Source organism: Porites lutea, chromosome 8, assembly GCF_958299795.1.
Source record: "Porites lutea chromosome 8, jaPorLute2.1, whole genome shotgun sequence".
NCBI classification, from domain to species: Eukaryota; Metazoa; Cnidaria; class Anthozoa; order Scleractinia; family Poritidae; genus Porites; species Porites lutea.
In genome coordinates, this window is record NC_133208.1 from 3614929 (window position 1) to 3641121 (window position 26193).

General features: G+C 40.1%; 1 protein-coding gene across 1 annotated transcript in view; it reads right to left on the reverse strand.

The window, feature by feature from the left end:
• Positions 1-611: 611 nt before the first annotated feature.
• Positions 612-26193, reverse strand: part of LOC140945100 (uncharacterized) — a 31363-nt gene continuing 5781 nt past the window's right edge. The window contains exons 3-9 of the mRNA XM_073394163.1: positions 25651-25800; positions 9518-9700; positions 7833-7960; positions 6910-7001; positions 6214-6323; positions 5997-6069; positions 612-5557 (exon numbers count right to left, since the gene is read on the reverse strand). Coding sequence (XP_073250264.1) covers positions 612-5557; positions 5997-6069; positions 6214-6323; positions 6910-7001; positions 7833-7960; positions 9518-9700; positions 25651-25800 — 5682 coding nt within the window. The remainder of the gene's footprint in view (positions 5558-5996; positions 6070-6213; positions 6324-6909; positions 7002-7832; positions 7961-9517; positions 9701-25650; positions 25801-26193) is intronic.

Consider the following 26193-nt stretch of genomic DNA (forward strand, 5'->3'; position numbering starts at 1 on the left):
AAGCTGTTGTTGTTTACATGGAAGATAGAGGTTTCAATAGCTTTGTATCTAATAGATAAAACTATCAGTTAATAAAACGAAATGGAGTAGTACGCTAGCCAGGACCCACGCTCTTGTTCTTTACAGTTCGATTTGAATGTGTGTTTTCGGGCCCGAAAGTTACCGGGACTTTCGAGAAACAGGCCCCGGAACACAGTAAGGTTATAAATGAAGATCACGACAAAACACGCAAGTAATAACCCTGTCACGTTTGAAACACACACACGTTTTGCCGTCCTCTTCTTTCTGCCCTCCTTTTGCGTAAGCTAACTATCGGTACAAGATAAGTGCTTCATATTTATTGGAAAATGCAGCGCGATGGACTTTACAGCGAAAATAGGCGATTTTTGGATCAGAGTTTTTTGGTAAATTTGTCTGTAATTTTTTAAAGAAAAATGAATTGTCGGCGAAGGAAAATGGACCGTGGAAATTTCCATTAAATTTGTTTAAGGTCGGGGATAATCAGAGTCACTTCTTATCTGTCCATGTGCATGATTGATTGTCTTTCTAAAGCAGCCCGCCCCCTCCCATTCCCGAATAGCACCACAAGCCTATATCTCATTAAATATCATTTATCTTGGTGTAACAAGAGGATGCGGCGTGTAACATGGGTTACTACGCGGGTGCCAGGGGTCTGGTAGGAGACCACGTTTCCAGGGGTTTGGTAGGAGACCAGGTTTCGGTGGAAACGCAAGGTTACCAGGTTGAGGCACAGGGACCCCACAGTTTCCATGTATCGGGTACACCGGGTCAAACTGCTGTCGGTTTGCTCTGTGATCATGTGGCATTACACCTCTATGCTGATACCACCAAGGATTTGGCGGTATCTCCGTTCCTCTGTTATTAACAGGAAACGGTGTAGGCAGAGGAGAAACCCAACAAGGATATGAATGGTGTTCGGTATTTGCTTTAAAATATTTTCTCTCTTTATAATAGTGCACTGTAGGCGACATGTACTCAAACTGGGGTCGTCTTGGGTAAGGGCGGTGTATGCGAGGATCTCGTATGTTCGACTCGCACAACATCGCACGCGGCATCCCATGTACTTGTTGACTTCGATTCATTTCCCGATCCAAAGAGACCAATGGAGGTGGAGGAGTCAAGTTTTTCAGTGCGCCTCTATTTTCTACCGCTTCATTGTGGGTTGGCGTCAACTTGGGTTGCTTTGCCAAGATGTATCCCTCCTCTGTACACTTTCGTTTCATACTTCGTACTATGTTATCCCACTGCATGGCTATCAAAGGTTCACTCTTGTTTTGAGTGTCCTGATAATAAACGCCTTGGTGACAAACTTTACTTTTAACTTGCGAGGCTTGAGCATCGGACTTTCTATTTGAAGACGGCGGCGGTAAAATAACAGAGGGCGTTCCTGCTGACTTAACGATATTTGTACCCAACTTATCGCCCTTCTCAGTCTCCTTGTATTTTGCATTTGCCTCGACTGTGTCAGAAACGACTGCACTTTTCATTGTGCGTTCACTGGGTTTCTTAACCTCTTCAGTTTTTGCAGTTTTTTCAGCCAGCTTACTAGAGCTCGTGTCATCCTTCGCAGTTTCCACTTTGGACTCTCTGGGAGAAGGCACTACTGAAAAAGAGTTATTAACCTTTCGTTCTTTTTTCCTGGTTTTATTTTTAGATTTTGACGACACAAGATTCTTTCCTGTTGATTCGAGTGGTTCCTGTTTTAAATGTTCCCTCAAAAAGGTTTCACTTGTTTCGTTATTTCCCATTCTAGTCGTCCTACTTCGATCAAGTGACTTTACAGTCCACTGAGTAGTTGTGGCGGAGGAAACACTTTTTGACTCAACATTTCCGAAGTTCCTTTTTCTCACTGACTGTACCGGAGACTTCGTCATATCCTTAACAGGTTTCAATTCTTGAGAGTTTTCAACTGTACGACAGTTTAAAAATAAGTCTGAGCATTTTGTCTTTTCCTCCCGGTTTTGTGACGTGCTTGTAGATTTTATTTCCTCCCTCTCTTTTGAGGACAAGTCTTCTGGACAGCTTTCTTTTTCCGTTTCACTTTTTGACTCTGTTTCATGATTGAGCTCTCTCCCTTCCTCTTCTGCTTTCCCGAGCAGTTTCTCGGTGTTTTTCAATCTTTTCGCTTTTCCTTTAACGGTTTTATTATGTGTCGAATTCGTCTCCGCTTGTAACAAACGGGCTAAAGAAGTTGACAAATGCATTGCTTCTGACTCATCACCTATCGCTATGTCACGGCTTGTCATCTCTTTTCCCTTAACTAAGCAATCTTGTTTCTCTTCTTCGATACTATAACCAGGATCACGCGTTTCTGGTAATGTCATTAAAGAACATCTGTTATCCGCCTCCTCCTTTTCCTCTGAAGTAACTGTTCCGTCTCTCTCGTCGTCAGTGTCGTTTCGCTTCACTTGTATTTCCGATAACAATCCCTCACAACCACTACCTTTTTCTGTTTCTTGGACGTTCGGTAAAGAAACTTCACGGCACCCTCCCTTTCTTTCACGCGCAGGTAATTCTACCTCTGAACCACCGACGATGACATCATCCATTTGAACTTGCAGCACGTCCTCGAGAGTCGCAGCTGATCGCTTTTGTTTGGTAATTTTACATAGCTCTCTTTCTGAATTCAGATGAATAGGCACGTCCCTATCTTTCGTAGATTCCATCATCTGAGTCTCCTTCAAAATAACAGGCTGACCAACTGGCCTTTCCGCCTTTGCTACTTCTACTATCTGCTGCTCATCTCTCTTCAACAAAGGACCTAAGCACACTTTTTCGCATTCCTCCAACCGTTCGGAGCATTGTTGCTTCGAACCTGAGTTCTCCAGTTCCTTCACGTCCCCGCTAAAAAAGACATCTTTCTTTGGCAACTTACTTAAACATCCGTTAGCTAAGTTTTGAGAAGAGTGCGAAACACACACTATACTATCAACTTTATCCCCTTTAACAACAACAACGGATTCAGGAATTTCTGACTCGTTTTCTAATCTGGATTCTTCAGGTAAGTCCACTTCGCACACGAAATTTTCCAATGATGAAACGACTACTTCCGTACAGAACTCTGGTACCACTAAGCTCTCCTCGACAAGATGCGTTTTGTGCTCAGTTGTTTCGCTGATACCGTTCTCGTCTTCATCAACAGCAGGTATTCCCGGAAATCTAAACGTGAATGTCTCCATCGGTTCTGATGGAGAACACACCACAACTTCTGGCTCTGGTATATCACAATCATCAATATATGGCTCAGTTTCAAATGGCTCAGCAACTGGATCTCCTTCGATTGAATCTATTTCATATTCTTCTTCCTCCATGTCCAAAGGGGCGAATGCCTCATCTGTGAGGTGTGTTTCATTACAACTAGAAGAGCCTGGTACGAAGCCCCAGTCCTCTATGAGTGACATCTCTATCACACCTCCCTCGCAGGGTTGTGACTTTGTAGGTATATCAGCATCTTGGGTTTCAACAGCAGAAAGGCCAAACATCGGCGGTTTTGTGCCTTCACTTCCGTGCTCCGTTACAGAAACTCCCATACTATCAAAACGTTCCACACAATCTTTATCTGGTTCTGGTTCTTTTGTATTTTGCGGATGAATGACTAACTTGCACGGCGAACACGTATTTTTGTCAGGCTGGTTCGCGTTTAGACCTGTCGCCGTTTTCAAAGCGCCTTGAAGTGCTTTCAACCGTTCTATGCACAACTTAGGAAACTTTCGAGGTGACAAAGAAGACTCCAAAACTTTGCTACAGGACTGTGCACAGGATGTAGAGAGGCTGTTGTTCTCATCTAAAGAACAATTTTTTTGTATCAGGATGTTCGCTGCCGATCCTGATAATACAGAGTTTATTGGTTTGGACTGTTTTTCGACAGTATCCGGTGAGCTTTTGAATGAATAGGGTCGATCAAAACTTAGAGAATTGCCTTCAGCACAGTCCAAAGACATCTCCGAGTCGCTTCCGCCCGCTTTAGCTCCTTTGTACATTGAAGTAACGCTTTGTTCGCGAGAGCACGCACCCTCATCAATGCTCAGAGATTTCGACCAATCCGAATTCTTCTTACTGGAATTTTGAAGTAGCTGAGAGTTTGTTAACATTGCACTCTGCCCATTATGATTCTCACAAATCAAGTTTCTATCTAACGTTTCCGATCCATCGTTTTTATCAAACACTTCCGACTCGTCGTCTGTTGATATGGAGATATCGACACACATAACAATATCATGTGATTCAGGCTCACCGCTAAGCCCGACGTCATCACCATGGTTAGTACTATCAGTGTCAGGAGACTTTGTATCGCACAGGACAACCAGTTGATCGTTAGCGGGTGAGACTGTATGTGCAATAAAATTGGTTGGCTTCATGGTAGAATTCCCAGCGGCTTCACCAAGCAGTTGCTTTGCAGTCACTGTAACAGGCATGTTTTGGACAGATTCTGTAGTCGACGACTTAGGAAGAATTGTCTTGCTGCATACGACCTTCTCAAGCGAGGCTTGTGCTGTCGACACTCCATTGAAGGCGTGTGGAGTGGAGAAAGAGTAGGCTTGGCCTACAGTAATTGAACTAGGCAACGACTCCGAGATTTCCATATCAACTGTTTGTAAATTGTCGTGCAAATCCCAAATGGATTCGAGCTGAGAAATATCGGGTACTGATGCGGTATTCGTTAAGGTGCGTGAGCCAGTTTCATTAGACAAGCAGGGATCGTTTGGACACTCATCTGCAACAACTGATGGCGTTTCCACCAATTCTCCTGTTTGATGACGTTCCCTTCTACACACTGAACTAAAGGAAACGGGCAGTACATTGGGTGAAGTATTTGCATTTGTATGTTTCACAAGAGGTTTCTCTGATTCGGAATCAGAGTGACTGCAATTTGCGGTGTCCTTTTGCTTTCCTAACGTAACCAAACGCGTTAGCTCTGTTGATAACGTTTCTTGAGTAACCGCAGCTGTTTTTAACCCTTCCTCAAGTTCTGCAGTCAATACTTCTAGGGAATTTTTACCATCTTCCTCGTAGTCCAGGTTTAAGCTTTTAACCTCACGCAGACCACATCCTATCACCGGCGAATCATCAGCTATGAAATTGCTTTTGCGTACATCGCTGTCACGAGAAATATCAGACTGGATCCTAGGCCTCGCTGAGTCATCTTGTAAACGGAGTCTTTCGGGCGAGCTCGCACTCCTAGCAGTTCTCTGTAAAGGCTTCGTCGCATCTTTCGGAGAACTGTAAGAGAAGGACAGCGATCGTTTTACACCTGGACGTGGACTTGGGCGTTTGGGACTCAGTCGTGGGGATTTCTCTGTTGGCGACACAACAATCTTTGCCTTATGCTTGGTTTTCAAATCTAACAAGGATGGCTCGATGACTGTTGATTCGTAACCCGCACTCGTGCCAGTGTTTGAATGGTAGGCTGCGCGGCTGTTGAAAGGTGAGCTGAAAGGACTAGTAAGCGGCCACACGGATCTTGGTGACAGCGCAGTAGTTTGACGACGACAAATGATGCAGAACACCCTAGGAGGACTCTCAGTTTCGCAAAACCCTGAAAGTAACAAAGAAAAGGTAAAATGTAACACACACTCGGACAACTTGCTCTGAAAAGGGATAAACTATTCAATAGCAACGTACAGGACGTGAAAATGCACTCGTTGCAAGCTGATGAACTCATCAACAGAGATTCACTTTTACTCGAATAGACCATGTAAAATAGTTTCAGTTTTTGATAAGGTTTTCCAGAAATGTTAATTCTCGACTGTTGACGCCACAGGGAAAGGAGATCCTAAAGGATAAGTGATCATGATTCCTATCACTAGTTGCTGCTATTGTTTTGTTATGCGTTCACCTCGTCTTAGGGAGAATGTTTTTCGACTCTCACGTCGCGGAAACTGGTCTTCATTCTTGCATAGTTTTCTTTCTTTTACTGTTTCGTATATGATTTCTTAAAGAAAAGATAAGGCTACCCTCACAAAGAATACACTCACCAAGATAAACAGCCAGCTTGCAGGATGGAACGAGAAACATTGTAGTACAGGGGTCGATACATACTACACCAGCCTGTAAAAAGATAATGCGCGTTAATCTAAGCCCTGAGAACGACACTTGGTAAGAAATAATTCAACACAAAAATAGACTATCAAAGGTGCTATTATGCTTTGTGAAAGCTACTTCTTGAAATCTACTTCTTAATTTAGAACTTACAGATTTAGCTTTAACAACGAGGCCTCTGGTGAAGCTTGTAAAGGATTCAGAGGTTTGTCCCTGGGCCGGTTTCATTGTGCAAAGACTCAACGTGTGGCCTCTGAATATTACTGTGGAAAGGAAAGTCATACAGCATGCGGTATTTAAATTCTCGTAACTCAACCAACACCACTTTGTCCCCGCGAGATTAACAAGCTAGATAACGTTAATTGAGGTCTCTTAATTTTACCACTAACTAGACCTAGTGGTGAAATAAATGCCTGCTACGTTCGTTCAAATCTAAGAAAATGTCTAACCAGTTCTCACTCTTTCCTGTTGCTGTTTTCGCTGTGTCAGTAAGTTGAGTCGGAACTCCGAACAAGCACGTTTATTACACAACGCTAGACAGTCGACTAAAACTGACAGAGAAACAACAAGAGACGCGGAGTGAAAGGTAACCTAGGTAACGGGTTAATTATGCGTGTAGCGAATAACATAGTAGTACAACTATGCGAGCTATTGCGCTGCTATGGTTGGTGGTCTCATCACATGAGTTGACTATCTCTGACTCAAGCACACGACTTTTGATTGAATGTCGTTCACGCACACCCCTGGTAAGGTACCTACTGTAATTGCTATAGTTATAACTTGTATTGTCTAAACATAAAAACCGCTCAATATTTTCTAAGAGAAAAGCAAAACCAGCCAAATACTTACAAGGGAAATTCCAGGCGCACATGATGTCTCCGGGTAAAATTTTTGCAAGCTGTGTAAGGGGGATTTTTCTTGACACATCTAAATAGGATTTCCTGAAACAAGAGGGGCAGGCAATACACGTTTTGACAACAGGACTGAAATAACATAATTAAGTACAACGCATTATAACTACTACAATGTAAGACGATCGAGGTAAGCACAAAAGAAGGCGAAGGTTTTAAAGTACAGGGATGGTTATTAGTGTAACGTGCAGGTTATACTTTCGAAACAATACCAATTACTGCACTGAAGCACACGTACCAACTCTGCGGTATGGCCAGTACCTTACGCATGTGCACAACCATATCACCCGGGCAGTGGCAGCCATGGACAGCTGTTTCGCCCTTGTACGTGTGCTTCAGTGCAGTGATTTGTATGCTTTCAAAATCTAGCTGGATACCTTTTGGCCTCGAAATACTTTTTCAAGCCAGTGAAAAAAAAAAATCAATAAAAATTCATTCAACGCTCTTAAGACGGAAACCTTTAGACCGGCACTAAGTGTGTAAATAAGGCAGGGACCAACTTAGTTTAGGTGTCCGTTTTACCGAGGTGTTCGTTAAGAGACAGTCGACTATACAATTTGATTTGAAATTAGGAAAACGTAAAACGAAAATTGTATTACATATCTCACGATAAACTGAGACAGCTTGCTCCACACTTTATACATATGGCAATAAAAGAAATATGCCACCGTCGCATCGGAGGCAAAAATACAGGCGACGCACTTTACTAATTACAGGTAAAATATCTTTACCGGATGATACTTTTTCAAACCTCTTCTTAGTTGAAAAATTTTTTAAAATGAACTGTCCTTAATACCCTTGTCATTATATTGAGTCTTCCAAGTTCTATATATCGGCTAGAAGGCCATAAAAATTGCTCACATAAAGTTGAATCCCAGCTTATGTCCCGCCAAAAGAGACACCCGACCCAGGCTCTTCTCGCCACTCATCACCAATCCCCTCCAGGCCAGAATACCGGCTTCATCGCTAAATGTCATAGACTTGCATTCCTGTTCGGATTAAAAAGTGCATTACATAAAACACCTGCTTTTCACAAGCAACGCAAACGCAAGCGCGGATATAAGATCCTTGTATCGCTTGCGACGAAACAAAAACCATACTGGCTAGAGTTTTGGTTCACATATAAGAACGGGTCATTTCGGCGCGACTTCTGTTACGGAAACAAGCTGCGCCGCGCCAACCATGAAAGTGGATCATCACATATCGGATAGGTTTCTGCCACTCATCGTGGACGAGTGGACAGGTATTCTGATCATTGCGGAAGTAAATGATTAAGAGGGAGAACAGGAACCCACAGAGACGGATTTACATATTCAAAAGTGAGCATTGGGATTTAGTGCACAAAACTCTCAGCCAACCGCTCCGGTATACGACGTTTGATGTGCGTGAACGCCTTGTTTCAGTTCCGTTTCGTTTCCGTTCATGCTGTACCGGATATTCGGCTTTCATGTCGGCACGAAAAGCTATCCGGTATAGTCCCGGGGGGGGACTCTCTTATATAACAGTGGCGGATCCAGGGGAGGGGATCAGGGAGCCCGGGCCTCCCCTTTTTTCCGACCAAAATGAGGCCCGAAGGACCCCCCAAAAATTTTTTTTGGAGACCGCCCCCCCCTTATCTCAGGGTCTGGATGACCGTCCCCCCCCCCCCCCACTTATCTGAAGGTCTGGATCAGCCACTGTATAAGCCATATAGGTATGTGCCGCCCCAAAGGATAAGGTTTTTTGCGTCGTTTTGGTCTGAAAACGGGTATAGATTTTGACCATTTTGATCTGGAATCGATGGTTTACAAAGGAACTACGGATTTGTATCAGTGTCTCCGTCGTTTCAATTTCAAATGAATAAGAAAGAAAGTAAAATATGCAAATTAGAAATGGATTTTAAGAAAGAATGACATAATTTCTGTTTTATGTAAAACATGTAATGTCGCGTTTTTTGACCACCCCAAGGTCTGAAAACGGGTATGCATTTGAAATGACAAGTCTGAAAACGGGAGTAGAAAATAACGTATTTTGGTCTGAAATAGGGTCAGGATTTGGATAACCGGGTGGCATATCCCTACCTAGAATTGCCAGGAGTACCCCCCTGGGGTATAGTGTACACATAACTAAGGTGAATAACACCACGCCTCGCCACCACCGCGGTCAAACGTCTAAATCGTTATTTTTGTTTTTTATTGCTGGGATTTCATTTTACCAGTTAGAGAAAAATGGGCAAAGATGTATAAATCGGTTAGTCAACATAACTATCTTTCCATTTTTCTCAAAATTTTCAGCTTTTTTCGCTGAAAACGCTTCGCACTAAAAGAGAATCATGTTTGAAAATGGCGCCGATAATAACGTCAGCATCGGTTTTCAATCACTTAGAACATTTTTAGTAAACTTTCAAAAAGTTTAGTAAACTAACAGGATGTTGGTAATACCTTAAACCTTCGATAGTGAAAGTAGCAACCTTAACTTTGAAGTATTTCGCTTAACTTTTGCAAATTTCAATCGTTTGACCGCTGTGAACGCCTCGCCTCAACCCACTAGGTTCGTTATAACTGTACCTCCATGTATTTTGGATGTTCCTTCCCTGGGCTAACTGGTTTCTCTACAGACATCAGCGATCTCAATTTTGGACTATGCGGGCTTGATAACTCGTTTCTCTTTAAGTGTATGACCGCAAACGGAAGACAGTGGCGCGGCCGCAAAGATGGAAGACCCTCATCGTTGTATTCATAGAGATAATACTGCAAGGAAATATTTCAAAATAGGTGACCGACAGAAAGGCAAAGATAAGTAATCATATACCAAAGCTGCAGAGCTAGGTGTCCGCATTGCAGAGACGTCTATATTATAGAGGAGGGGTTGCATTACGTTTGGTCAGTGCCTTCTAATTAAATTTGCGTTCTATATGGAGTCTTCAGGATGGTTGCGAACTCAAGCACCGTTCTTAAGCCTGAAACATGGGGTCCTACAGTCGAATCTACTTGACAGCGTTACATATCTGTTTTAAAACTTAAGGGATCTGAATTGACGAGATGGGCACTGTACGCATTCAAGCATCTTTAGCCTCGGTTCAGCTGACAGTGCCCAGTGCCTGTATGAAGAAGTTTGATCACGATGAAGATTCTTGTTACAGGTGAGCGCACTAGACGTAACGCCAGGGTGATGGTACCTTTATCAGTAAGGTAGGGAACAAACATGTTATGAAAATATGGGTAAATAAAGCTTTTTTCATATGGGAGCTTAGGGATCCACCAACACGACGGTATACCCATTTTGCCCATAACTGTTTCAGCCTTCGGTCAACGCCCCAAAGCATATTGCTGCCCGCGTGGAAAAACATATGGTACTGAGGATAACGACTGTAGCGAGAAAAAAACGAAAACTATTTATAAGGGAAACAACGGGTCCGCGCGTCTACTGGACGAATTCGACGCGAACGTTCGACGTTTTGCGGAGACGATACAGTCCTTAAGAATTCAAATCCAGGAAAATTCGCGTACGCAAATTTCCCTTTCGTAAACGATCGCTGAAAGACACTTAAAATTTTTTGAGTTGTCACTGGGAGTGTTTCTATCAAAAGAGAGAAGATTGCAACCCAAGGTTGAACCCGGACCTTTTATATCCTAAACTCTCTCCCTAACAACTACACTACCACACCGACCCGCCAAAATTCTGAAAATTTTCAATACATAAACTAGCAAACTGCCTTTCTTAACTGACTCATTAAAAACATGTGACCCTAGCCCTTTCCAAAACTTTTAACGTACATTCAACTTGGGCCTCAACCTTCAACATCTTACGGAAGGGGGGGGGGGGTCTAAGAGGTTTTTCTGATTTTTTTTTTTCTTAGACGATAAAACATCAGCATCTGACGTTTTCAGTAGCTCTTCGTTTATCCCTCCCGCGCATTTTGAGACAAGCTTAATGATCGTCAGATATCAGATATTATGGTTACGACGGATGACGTCACAAGTAGCAGGTGGTCAAGCCATTTTTGAGTGAAATGCACGATTTGCCAAATTTTTTCTACAATAAAAGAAAACAAAGTGTTTATTTATGTGTTATTTTACATGTCAAGCACAAAAAATTACCATCTATTAATTGCGATTTTAACCTGATTTCTAATTCTTGGTAAAATCCAAGATGTCAACCATTGTTGGTGACGCCACAAGCCTCGAGCAGCGCTACCAACCACAAAATATACCTCATCTTGTTGGGAAGATCAAAGGCTTTCCACTAAAGGCAAAATCGCTTCGAAATACCGCAACAAATCAATAAATCTGGAGAGGGGTTCCATCAACCCCTCTCCCTCCCCCCCCCCCCCCTTGTAACACGGTGGGGGTATGAATTTGCGTGTACGTCCGACGGTTTGGACTGCTACAATAAACTAACGCCTATTTGATGAACCTTTTCGACCATAAAGGATTACCGGATTATACATTGAAATGGGTGGATTTATTTGATTTGCCATTTATGCGCGTAGGAGACTGTACCACTGTAAACAAACATTGTTTTTGTTATTTAATTTTGCAACGAGTGAAAAAAAGGAATCTTTTGTTGCTTCCCGTCTGCAATGCAGCCGGACTTGTCAGTCGAGACCTAGATCGAGAAAACGATATAATGCCTGCACCCATGCCAGTCATTGAATCCAACACGCATAGGATCATCGTCAGGTCGATCAGGTGGCCAATCGTCTATAAAATTTTTCATTATTTAGCGTAAGGTCATCAGGGGCACCCAAGAATTATTTTCTGTCAAATATCTTTTCGGAGAAGCAAATATTGTCCGGCCTAGAATTTCCTATAACTTGAGGACCGCTAAAAATTTCTAGATAACCGTTCCTTTTTTTGAAGCTTATCTTATAAATTCGCTACGATTTTCTGAACTTTAATTTTTCATGTTTCACTCCCCAGGTTAGGCCATTTTTAAAATGTGATGGAGAGATGATTTAATGAAGTTATGCACATATTTAGAAATGATGACTGACGACTGACTGTAGTCATTTCCATGACTACAGTTTTGTGAACCGTCCTCAAAGATCTATCCAACACGCACAGGACCAGAAGAAAAGAAGTCATATGACCTTTGCATGGATGTTGCGTGATGTGATGTTCCAGAAGTGGTTGTAAATTCTCTCCGGTCCGCTGCATGACACATATATACTGACAGATGATTTAATGAAGTTATGCACATATTTAGAGATAGACTGCAAAACAGTCCGTATTTTTGCGTATTCAAGTACGCGCGAGCAGTCAAACAAAAGGTCTCGAACAAGGCTGAAAACAGAGAGCGAGACTGGGGAGAGACGCTAAAAATACGGACTGTCCGTTTTGCATACGCTATATTCGTTCGAATTAGGGACGGACCATTAGATAAGTTATGGGGGGGGAGGGGAATTTTCGAGCCGCAGGAATTTTTTTTCGTTATCAGATTCCCTGTATGAATTTTTTTTAGGCCATAGCATGAATGTTTTTTAGGGTTAATTGGCGTGCAAGAATTTTTTTCATTTAATTTTCCTTTGCGCGAATTTTTTTTTTGTACTTCGCCCGCGCCCCCCATAAGTTTTCTAATGGTCCGTCCCTTACCCGCTTCTCCCAGCCACGGGCAATTCCCATTGGCTAAATTTCGATGCAAGCTGTCACCAAGCTGTCAAGTAATGTTTTCAACAAGTCATTCGCGATGTTCCCTACCGTAATGAATTGCCAAAGCTTTCGCTGTAAAATAACGGATGTTGATCGCCTGGATTTGCTCTCAAGAATTGGGATTTGTTTTAAAATCGGAGCAGAGGAAAGCTTTAGAGTTGCTGCTCAGGGGAAAGGATGTTTTCTGTGTTCTACCAACAGGATTTGACAAAAGCCGACCGTCATTGTTATCTCGCCTGGCTAAAAAAGAGGGATCGGTAGGAAACACACGACTTTTACCTCATGCAAAAATGCTGCTTATTCCAATGAATAGTTTTCTCTGTCGAGTAGATTATGCTTTGGAGGAAAACGTTTTGACTGAGCAAATGTGAATTTTGGCCGCTTAAAAATATATTTCATACTGAGAGGTCGTGACACGCATATTGATTTTCTCTGGTCGACATGATTTGCCCTCTGATGCAAGAGCATTTTCTTTCTTGGCCCCTTTAGAAATGTAAAGCTCTTCATTGCGGCTTAAGGGTTTTAGGTTGCTTTATTTCTTTAAAGTGCCCCCTGGATTTGAATAATTTTCGGCGATTTTCTTTGTGTCCGTGAATGTGACTTTTTCCTGCAATGTTTTGTCACGCTGGGCCCAGCTCGTTAGCGTTTTTTAGCAGGATTTTAAATTCTCACAGATAGTGATTTACAGAGCTAAATCACCAAGACGTGGATTGGAATGAGAGGATTTACTCATTCTTTTCAATCGCAATAATTGTTCATTGTCAGTTGGCGTGTTCAGTTCTTCTCTAATTTGCGAAAGCATCGCCGTGCAGTTTTTCGGGGCAGTTTCTAACCTTTGTTCCGCACGGAGAGCAAACTCTTGTGGAGAAAGATTCTCCTTCCTCGAGGCCAACGAAAAGTTCGTTTTTCAGTAGGTCGGCCCACTTTGGTAACGTTTCCTCTTTTCTGGTAGGCGCAACAAACACATTTTCCGAGCTTATCCATCCACTCGTAAAATTGCCGAACTGTGTTTTGAAACAACAGCCGCACATTCTACAATTTATCCGAAGCGCTCGGCTCTTTCGGCTTTCTCCCTCTTCGAGGAGGAGGCACAGGCTTTGTTGTCGTACTACCACTTCCACTCATTTTTGATCCTCCACTTTATACACTACATTTCACAGAGAACCAGCGCTGAAAACTGCTTTAGAATTACTGGATTACAGCGTCAAGAGCAGACAATAACGGGCGTCGATAAAACCAGGAACATGGAACATTCCGGAACATGCCGGAACATGCCGGAACATTCCGGAACATTCCGGAAAATGAAAAAAATAAAAATAATCTTCATGAAAAAAAAATAAAATAAAATAATAATAATAAAATAAATTTTGTAAAAATTAATAATAACGTAAAATAACAAAAAAAACGAAAAATAATGAAATATCAAGAAACATAGGCACGTTCAACGTGCATGAGCTATTTTGAATGCTTCAGTGTAACTATAATACTTCGGTGTAACCTTACCAAGAGTGATGAATCTACCTTTTTCATCCTAAATGTAGATTTGGTTTTTGTGCGAAATTGGGTATTGCGCTACATAAATGAAAACGCGAAACGTTCAGCTGAGTCGATCCTCAACCTATGTATTCACTTTCCTCTGTCTTTCCCAGTTACATCTGGTGCAAGTTAAACAAATTGCTAAAGTAAAATAAATTTCTACTCACCAAACGTTGACTAGAAGGAAAACTCTAAGGTTTCCTCGGAGTTTCTTAAGCCAAAATGTGACTCATCGAATACTGAATAGTTACGAAATACCAGGATTTTTATCATTGAGGTAGATGGTTGCGTCATCATAATTCACGAGGTTTTCACGTGCGATTCTACTCAGTGAAACAGTCTTTAACTCCGACAACTTATTTCTTCATGTTTTAAAAGCTATTGCTTCTAAAAAGGCAAGAGCCTTTTTTAAGGCATTGGTTACAAAACGAAACAGGTCTTCATACGTCCAAGTTACTATTTATCATTGTGAAAAGCCAATCTGCATGAGATGTACAGTCACACAGCTGGCACGTGAAAGTGTTGGACTTTGTCCCCTTTCGTGGTTCGTACGTGAGGGAATTCGAGTTATCACACAATAAACTAGTAAACAGAATTATAAAAATAACTCTTGCACACAATTTGCACGTGAAGATGTTGGTCTTTGGCCCTTTTACAATTCGTACGTTAAAAAAAAGGCAAATTGTTTACTACAAAATTTTCTCAAGCGATTTTAAGAAATCACCTCGGCTTTATTACAACATCTGCAATTAAATTATGTTTCATGCAACGTCAAAGTTGATAACCTAACATTTATTAACATTTGTGAGACAGTCTTTAACTCCGACAACTTATTTCTTCATGTTTTAAAAGCTATTGCTTCTTAAAAGACAAGAGCCTTTTTTAGGGCATTGGTTACTAAACGAAACAGGTCTTTATACGTTCAAGTCACTATTACTATTGTGAAAAGCCAATCTGCATGAGATGTACAGTCACACAGATGCCACGTGAAAGTGTTGGACTTTGCCCCCTTCCGTGGCTCGTACGTGAGGGAATTCGAGTTATCACACAGTAATCGAGTAAACAGAATTATAAAAATAACTCATGCACACGATTTGCATGTGAAGATGTTTTGTCTTTGGCCCTTTCACAATTCGTACTCAAAAAAAACGCAAATTGTTTACTACAAAAATTTCTCAAGCGATTTTAAGAAATCACCTCGGCCTTATTACAACATCTGCAATTAAATTATGTTTCATGCAACGTCAAGGTTGATAGCCTAACATTTATTAACTTCCAAGAAAATTATCAAACTGCCGAAATATATTTCTGCTCATATCATGTTACTCCACTCAATAAAGCAGTACCTAATTATTGTGTCAACTAGCTTCTTCCAATTTTATTCCCTAACGCTACTGTTTCTACTTAAGTTTATACGCATCTTTACTAAATAAAATACGTTTCAATAACTATAATGCTTAGTATGCAGGAAGGATGTATCATGTTGTTCACTTATTACTCCTTTTTGTTGTTGTTTTGCCGGAACGAAAAAGGTCTGTTGAACTTTGTAAGCGAGAGAATAATATTTCTACAGCTTGTTTACAGGATTAACAATACTCGGTACAGCTTTTAAAAAAATAAGCTGCTTTTCAAACTTCTAAAACCACATTTTATAGGCCGCATACTTTCGAATTAAAGTCCATATCTAAATATCAATTATTGCTTCACTGGAAGAGCTTTGAAAATATATGATCGTTTATACTCTACCTTGAAGCAGGTGAAACACAACTCATAAATACGTGCGTGGTACCGTTCGCGATAGCCGAATTCGGTCAGAAAAGTAGCATCCACACTAAAATATGAACCCTTAAACAGCTGCATCACTGTACACAGCGTTTGAATCATGAAGATATTTAATATAATGTTTCCAAACACCTGTAGCCGTAATAAAAGACGAACAAATTGTAAAGAATCAAGATGGCGGTCTTAAAGTGCCCTTGTTCGACCTTTAGCAATGTGATTTTTAAGTAGATGCCAAGATCTCATTGGTTCCTTAGCATCAACTCATAGTACCTTCAACCTTATTGGCTCTTGCAACAAACATCCGAACATACAAAGTTACAAAGATACAAAGCCACAAAGATACATACGCTCACACCACTGACATATGAGCTATTTTTTCAAAATAGCTCAAAAAGAAACTGGTATCCTCTTTGAGTAAGAGAAAACGATATTTTGTCGCAACAAATTAAAATTTGTTGGGCGAGTGAGGGTTCATGCAAATGACAGTAATGAGTGAAGGCTTGCTTCTAAATTCAAGGTGGCTGTGTGAGGAAAGCTTGAAAACCCTCTCCTCGCCACCCATTTTAATATATTTTGAATTTAGAAGCAAGCCTTTACTCATTAATGTCATTTGAATGGACCCTCACTCGCCCAAAACTTCATTGCGACAAAATATATTTTTTTTCATACTCGGAGATGATACCAGTTTCTTTTTCTTTCTTTCATTGTTTGTTTCTTTATTTTTCGTTTTTATGTTATGTTATGTTATTTATTTTGTTATTATAAATTTTTGCAAAAATTGTTTCCTATCTATTGTTCTTTTTATTATTTATTATTATTATTATTATTATTATTATTATTATTATTATTAAATTAATTAATTATTTTTTCATTAAAAAAATTAATTTTTTCATGTTCCGGGATGTTCCGGAATGTTCCGGAATGTTCCGGGATGTTCCATGTTCCAGATTTTATCGACGCCCGACAATAACACGCGCTATTCTCCCTCGAAATCAGTTACCGAGTGTATCAAATTCACAAAGGGGGCGGAGTTGCGAACAGATTTTTGACAGCTGGACGACATTTTTGAACCCCCTGGTCGGAACGAACTCATTGTATGGAAACGGACAGTCGGTTTTTTTTCTCTCGCCTCACACGCCCGAGGCTCGCGCGCTTCGCGCGCGTAAGGCTCTTACGCCACGCTTTACCGATTTCTTTACTGATTTTGAGAAAAAAACCGAGTGTTTTGCAGTCTAATTTAGAAATGATGATTGACGACTAACTGTAGTCCATGACTACAGTTTTGTGAACCGTCCTCAAAGATCTATCCAACACGCACAGGACCAGCAAAGAAGTCATATGACCTTCGCATGGATGTTGCGTGATGTGATGTTCCAGAAGTGGCTGTAAATTCTTTCCGGTCCGCTGCATGACACATATATACTGAGTCGACGGCGTTAATAAGGTTCAAAACGGTTCGGCGATTCCTGTATGATAACGAACAGTTACTATAAGTGAATCAGTTTGCGAAACTCAAAAACAAAATAAGAGGACAAATGGCGTTCTTTGAGGTACAGTTAGTGATCTTGGCCTTAATCTTCATTTTTGCTTTGGGTTTCTTTACACTGGGAAGGAGAAACAATACCGAGAAACCAAGAAGAAAGAGGAAGAGTCGGCAAAGAGCGACACGCCAGAGGCGATGCCAAGAACATCAGTACAGGACTCCACGACGGCCTGGAGAAAACGACGATGACGAACCCTATAATCCTTATGGCACAATATTCTGGTGAGACTTAGCAAGCTTTGCAGTTACTTCAACCATTTCTTGAAGTTCAGTAAAACCCCGCGTATAAGAACCTGGGTTTTAAGAACCTGTTGGGCTAAAATTTTCATTTTAAGCCGCCTCCACATAAGAACCTATTAAGGGTAAAATTTTAAGTTAGGTTCTTATCAAAGTGGGGTTGCTGTAAAAGTGTATCAACTTTGAAATGGCATTTCAGAGAACTGACTATGAGTTTGTTTGTTATGTTTCGTTAAGGACATACCTGCACTGCACTGCCTTTAGGCATTATGGTATAAATGATTTATATTGTATTATGAGATGATATTTATAATATACTTAAATGAAATTCATACGAAAATATAAGAACCTATTTTAAGAACCTTGGTAGTCTAAATTTGCTTTGAGTGCCATTTATATAAGAACCTGTTAAGGATAAATTAAAAAATCCGGGTTCTTATACGCGGGGTTTTACTGTAGTGAAAATTGACACCCTTCCTTTTTGATATAAACATATTAGGACAAACTGTCGGCCAAATAGGGCGTTGTTAAAACAGGCCTTGATACAGTTAATTTTTTTTGGTTTTTAACCTGTCACCAGGTTTTTTTATTGTTATTATCATAGATTATTTTACAACAGTTGCAAAAAAATAAAATAAAAATAAAATGAAGAAAAAGCGGAGAAAAAAATAAATACAATAATTAAAAGAAAAAAAACCGGAACATAACATATAATGACGGAAAGCCGAGGAAACGAAGCATTAACGCCAGTACTATCACTACATCATTACTAAGCTAAACAAAATCACAACGCACGACACACCTATATCGCTATAAACTAACGCTAAATACTAAACACTTGACACTTGGCAAGCGCCACCTGAAGAAACCAATATTGGTGGAAGTTGTTGTGAAACGTGATACAGTTAGTAACACTGAGGACTTAAAGTAATAAGAAAAAGAGAGATGATCACATCCGAGCTTGTTTTCCTATCTAAGCATTACTGCTGAAAAATATCTAGTTGTTCATTTTTTTCTTCTAGGATTATGTGATGAGAAATTTACGGCCATGTAATAGTATGCCAATGATTACTGACTAGACCGATGGATGACATCACCCAGGAATTTTAAAAGACTGAGCAGAACAAGTTAACTTAGCTGCAAAATAGTAACTTAGAAAATGTAACTCCTTCTTTTCAACGGATCAATAACGCCTTCGTAAAAACAAGTGCATCACATATAAAATAACTGATTCTGGAAAATACACAGAGGATGAAATAGAAAGAAAAACGCAACAGTTTGGGAAGTGTAGGCAGGCCATTTGAATTTCCACATGGTATTCAAATTAGGACTTTGCGTAAAATGGTGCGATTTGCTTGATTTCACTAGTTCACGCCTGATTCGCTTTCTTTGGTTCCTTTATAAGTAATTTATTGTCTTCAAATAAATACTGAATTCGTACGAACATAGCCTACGAAGTACGAAGAAAGAATCAATTCACGCGTAATCGGCTTTGCTTTGTTCCTTTATAACTGAGTTACCTTCAAATAGACATAAATAAATGAATTCGTACGGCGAAGAACGAACCAGTTAATGTGAAATTTGTTTTTGTTTGGTTCCTTCCTTTGTCAGTGAGTTGCCTTTAGTTCACCCTAAATTGACCTTATTGTAACTTAATTCAGAGAATGACTTAAGGTTACCAATGGACCATTTACGACAGGGAAATAGGATTCGCCTACATGTGCCTTGTCTTAACCATAATACAATGATAATACACAAAAAAAGAATACAGCATCAATTACATCAACGATCTATCCAACATACACAGGATCTAAGGTCTACTAAATTTGGCATAATTATGGTTAAGAAAAGGCAACCATTGCCTCTTCTTAACCATAATACAATGATAATACACACAAAAAAGAATACAGCATCAATTAAGTAATGTTTTCTGAAAGGCAGAATTATCGTTCTCCGTTTCTATCTTAATTTTTACTTTAGTCTAGACTAAAGAACACACCCTGGATATTGCGTGATGTGAGTAAGGTATTCGTGGCTTTATATTGATCCAGGAGTAAAATTCTCTCCGTCCGCTGCATGGCACATATATAAATTGACGGCGTTAATATGGTCCAAAACGGTTCGGCGATTCCTGTATGCACGAGCAGTTATTGTAAGCGAAACTCAAGGGAAAACAAAATAAGGGGACAAATGGCGTTTTCTGAGGTACAGTTAGTGATCTTGGCCTTAATCTTCATTTTTGCTTTGGGTTTCTTTATACTGGGAAGAAGAAACAATACCTCAACAGCAACAGAGAAACCAAGACGAAAGAAGAAGAGTCGGCAAAGAGCGACACGCCAGAGGCGATGCCAAGACCATCAGCACAGGACTCCACGACGGCCTGGAGAAAACGACGATGACGAACCCTATAATCCTTATGGCACAATATTCTGGTGAGACTTAGTAAGCTTTGCAGTTACTTCCACCATTTCTTGAAGTAATGAAAATTGACACCCTTCCCTTTTGATGAGTTTATATGGCAAACTGTCGGCCAAATAGAGCGTTATTAAAAAATGCCTTGATACAGTTAATAACACTGGGGACTTATAGTAATAGGAAAAAGAAAGATGATCACATCCGCGCTTGTTTTCCTAACGAAGCATTACTGCTGAAAAATATTTAGTTGTACATTTTTTCTTCTAGCATTATGTGATGAGAAATGTATGGCCATGTAGTTGTAGCTGACTAGACCGATGGATGACATCACCCAGGAATTTTAAAAGACTGAGCAGAACAAGTTAACTTAGCTGCAAAATAGTAACTTAGAAAATGTAACTCCTTCTTTTCAACGGATCAATAACGCCTTCGTAAAAACAAGTGCTTTACATATAAAATAACTGATTCTGGAAAATACACAGAGGATGAAATAGAAAGAAAAACGCAACAGTTTGGGAAGTGTAGGCAGGCCATTTGAATTTCCACATGGTATTCAAATTAGGACTTTGCGTAAAATGGTGCGATTTGCTTGATTTCACTAGTTCATGCCTGATTCGCTTTCTTTGGTTCCTTTATAAGTAATTTATTGTCTTCAAATAAATACTGAATTCGTACGAACATAGCCTACGAAGTACGAAGAAAGAATCAATTCACGCGTAATCGGCTTTGCTTTGTTCCTTTATAACTGAGTTACCTTCAAATAGACATAAATAAATGAATTCGTACGGCGAAGAACGAACCAGTTAATGTGAAATTTGTTTTTGTTTGGTTCCTTCCTTTGTCAGTGAGTTGCCTTTAGTTCACCCTAAATTGACCTTATTGTAACTTAATTCAGAGAATGACTTAAGGTTACCAATGGACCATTTACGACAGGGAAATAGGATTCGCCTACATGTGCCTTGTCTTAACCATAATACAATGATAATACACAAAAAAAGAATACAGCATCAATTACATCAACGATCTATCCAACATACACAGGATCTAAGGTCTACTAAATTTGGCATAATTATGGTTAAGAAAAGGCAACCATTGCCTCTTCTTAACCATAATACAATGATAATACACACAAAAAAGAATACAGCATCAATTAAGTAATGTTTTCTGAAAGGCAGAATTATCGTTCTCCGTTTCTATCTTAATTTTTACTTTAGTCTAGACTAAAGAACACACCCTGGATATTGCGTGATGTGAGTAAGGTATTCGTGGCTTTATATTGATCCAGGAGTAAAATTCTCTCCGTCCGCTGCATGGCACATATATAAATTGACGGCGTTAATATGGTCCAAAACGGTTCGGCGATTCCTGTATGCACGAGCAGTTATTGTAAGCGAAACTCAAGGGAAAACAAAATAAGGGGACAAATGGCGTTTTCTGAGGTACAGTTAGTGATCTTGGCCTTAATCTTCATTTTTGCTTTGGGTTTCTTTATACTGGGAAGAAGAAACAATACCTCAACAGCAACAGAGAAACCAAGACGAAAGAAGAAGAGTCGGCAAAGAGCGACACGCCAGAGGCGATGCCAAGACCATCAGCACAGGACTCCACGACGGCCTGGAGAAAACGACGATGACGAACCCTATAATCCTTATGGCACAATATTCTGGTGAGACTTAGTAAGCTTTGCAGTTACTTCCACCATTTCTTGAAGTAATGAAAATTGACACCCTTCCCTTTTGATGAGTTTATATGGCAAACTGTCGGCCAAATAGAGCGTTATTAAAAAATGCCTTGATACAGTTAATAACACTGGGGACTTATAGTAATAGGAAAAAGAAAGATGATCACATCCGCGCTTGTTTTCCTAACGAAGCATTACTGCTGAAAAATATTTAGTTGTACATTTTTTCTTCTAGGATTATGTGATGAGAAATGTATGGCAATGTAGTTGTAGCTGACTAGACCGATGGATGACATCACCCAGGAATTTTAAAAGACTGAGCAGAACAAGTTAACTTAGCTGCAAAATAGTAACTTAGAAAATGTAACTTCTTCACTACAGCGAATCAATAACGTCTTCGTAAAAACAAGTGCTTCACATATAAAATAACTGATTCTGGAAAATACACAGAGGATGAAATAGAGAGAAAAACGCAACAGTTTGGGAAGTGTAAGCACTGCAATGTTGCTTTTGATTTATCCAGTTTAGCCCAGGCCATCTAAATCTCCACATGGTATTCAAATTTAACCTCCCACGCAAACGTTCTTAGGGGTTCGTCACGCGTTCCTCCCACAGGAATGATTGCGTGACGAACCTTGTAAGAACGTCTGCGTGGGAAGCTAATTCAAATTAGGACTTTACGTAAAATGATGCGATTTGATTGATTTCACTAGTTCACGCCTGATTCGCTTTCTTTGGTTCCTTTATAAGTAATTTATTGTCTTCAAATAAATACTGAATTCATACGAACATAGCCTACGAAGTACGAAGAAAGAATCAATTCACGCGTAATCGGCTTTGCTTTGTTCCTCTATAAATGAGTTACCTTCAAATAGACATTAATAAATGAATTCGTACGGCGAAGAACGAACCAGTTAATGTGAAACTTGTTTTTGTTTGGTTCCTTCCTTTGTCAGTGAGTTGCCTTTAGTTCACCCTAAATTGACCTTATTGTAACTTAATTCAGAGAATGACTTAAGGTTACCAATGGATCATTTACGACAGGGAAATAGGATTCGCCTACATGTGCCTTGTCTTAACCATAATACAATGATAATACACAAAAAAAGAATACAGCATCAATTACATCAACGATCTATCCAACATACACAGGATCTAAGGTCTACTAAATTTGGCTTAATTATGGTTAAGAAAAGGCAACCATTGCCTTTTCTTAACCATAAACATACACAGGATCTAAGGTCTACTAAATTTGGCTTAATTATGGTTAAGAAAAGGCAACCATTGCCTTTTCTTAACCATAATACAATGATAATACACACAAAAAAGAATACAGCATCAATTAAGTAATGTTTTCTGAAAGGCAGAGTTATCGTTCTCCGTTTCTATCTTAATTTTTGCTTTAGCCTAGACTAAAGAACACACCCTGGATATTGCCTGATGTGAGTAAGGTATTCGTGGCTTTATATTGATCCAGGAGTAAAATTCTCTCCGTCCGCTGCATGGCACATATATAAATTGACTGCGTTAATATGGTCCAAAACGGTTCGGCGATTCCTGTATGCACGAGCAGTTATTGTAAGCGAAACTCAAGGGAAAACAAAATAAGGGGACAAATGGCGTTTTCTGAGGTACAGTTAGTGATCTTGGCCTTAATCTTCATTTTTGCTTTGGGTTTCTTTATACTGGGAAGAAGAAACAATACCTCAACAGCAACAGAGAAACCAAGACGAAAGAAGAAGAGTCGGCAAAGAGCGACACGCCAGAGGCGATGCCAAGACCATCAGCACAGGACTCCACGACGGCCTGGAGAAAACGACGATGACGAACCCTATAATCCTTATGGCACAATATTCTGGTGAGACTTAGTAAGCTTTGCAGTTACTTCCACCATTTCTTGAAGTAATGAAAATTGACACCCTTCCCTTTTGATGAGTTTATATGGCAAACTGTCGGCCAAATAGAGCGTTATTAAAAAATGCCTTGATACAGTTAATAACACTGAGGACTTATAGTAATAGGAAAAAGAAAGATGATCACATCCGCGCTTGTTTTCCTAACGAAGCATTACTGCTGAAAAATATTTAGTTGTACATTTTTTCTTCTAGGATTATGTGATGAGAAATGTATGGCCATGTAGTTGTAGCTGACTAGACCGATGGATGACGTCACCCAGGAATTTTTAAAAGACTGAGCAGAACAAGTTAACTTAGCTGTAAAATAGTAACTTAGAAAATGTAACTTCTTCACTACAACGAATCAATGACGCCTTCCTAATAACAAGTGCTTGGCATATAACTAACTGATTCTGGAAAATACACAGAAGATGAAATAGAAAGAAAAACGCAACAGTTTGGGAAGTGTAAGCACTGCAATGTTGCTTTTGATTTATCCAGTTTAGCCCATGCCATCTAAATCTCCACATGGTATTCAAATTTAACCTCCCACGCAAACGTTCTTAGGGGTTCGTCACGCGTTCCTCCCACAGGAATGATTGCGTGACGAACCTTGTAAGAACGTCTGCGTGGGAAGCTAATTCAAATTAGGACTTTACGTAAAATGATGCGATTTGATGATTTCACTAGTTCACGCCTGATTCGCTTTCTTTGGTTCCTTTATAAGTTACTTATTGTCTTCAAATAAATACTGAATTCGTACGAACATAGCCTACGAAGTACGAAGAAAGAATCAGTTCACGCGTAATCGGCTTTGCTTTGTTCCTTTATAAATGATTTACCTTCAAATAGACATAAATAAATGAATTCGTACGGCGAAGAACGAACCAGTTAATGTGAAACTTGTTTTTGTTTGGTTCCTTCCTTTGTCAGTGAGTTGCCTTAAGTTCACCCTAAATTGAACTTACTGTAACTTAATTGAGAGAATGACTTAAGGGTTGGTTACCAACGGTGGCACAGACTGTGAAATGGCAACGACCATCTACGAAAGGGAAATAGGATTCGCCTACATGTGGCAAATTGACACGCTAGAGTTTAAGGAAATGCAGTGACTGTCGTGGTGGTGACTTAAGGAAGCTTAAGCAACGACGACGGCGACGGCAATGAGAACGGCAAAAAAGCAATAAGTTTAGATAAAGGTGATGTTACACGAGACGATTCGCAACGACGATTTTTAGCGCAACACAGCGTTGCAACATTGTTGTGGAGAACGGGAACACAAGACAACGACATTCTTCTTCCCTTAGAATTCAAATCCATACAAATTCCATAAAATTCACCAACAGTTCGTGAACTGAACGAGATGGAATAAGCGCGATAAATTCACTTTTTTAGCGACGTTTTCATAGCCATCGCTGCCGTTGCTGCTTAAGCTGATATAAACGCGACGCCTTTTTCAAAACGTGATGACAGCCGTGAAAAACGTGCGTAACAGAATGACTGAGAAATAACAAATCGACGACAACTTACTATGGTCTATTAACTTTGACCGCAGAAATGACGTCAAAATGTTTTTTAAGACGGAAGCCATTTGGAAATTGAGTAATTGAAATTTTCAGTGGGCAAAAACCTTGTACCAGAATAATTTAAAGAATATTGCATTCTTTTTTACATTTTTTTAAGGGCTAAAGATGTAATAAATCATTTGTAGTAACACCAAAGAAAATTTCTCATGGAAGTCCGTGAAAATGATTGTCAAATTTCACAAGAATTGTGATTACATAGGTAAAATTCTGAAAATTTCATGTGTAAGATGTAACTTTTTGAAATTTGGCATTCATTTTCTCATCCTCGGGAATTAGCCAGGTGACCGCTTAATTGATCGAGGTTGACCGGGTTTTCTAGAATTAAGCCCATTAATGCGGCAGAAGTTGATGTATTAGTCATTCGCTACAAGTACCTGAGTATTCCTTAAGAGAGTAGTGAAGTCCGTAACAGAGGAGCTGGTAGTATTTCTACATATGTGACAGTCATGGTTCGGAGTCGGTTCCAGGTGAGGTGTGTCAGGAGACAGTCTGGGTATTACTGACTTTACACGACCTTTAACAACCTACAGAAAAAAAGGAGCAGCTTCTATGAAACAATAAAGGAGATGAAAAAAGCAAACTGCCCACAGTTTTAAGCTTAAAGTTTCTTCGTTAGTCTCCTACCCGCGCTAACAGAGGTCTCTCACGGGCAAAAGGAAGAAAGAGGAAAGACAGCAGACATCTAGCCTGGTTTTGACTCCGTTTTTTCCTTTTTCCCTCACTGTGGAGCCTGGTCCCAGCCTAGCAGACCCCTGTCGGCCTCCGATTAGTAGTCTATAACGCATGCACTGGCGTTTCCTTAACAACCACTAACTTTTTAGTCACGTGCGAAACAACTTACAGAACCCTGTTTGCGCGATAACAAATGTGGGCTCAAAAATTTCCAGCGTGCAGTTCCAACAGGGCATGTGCATTGC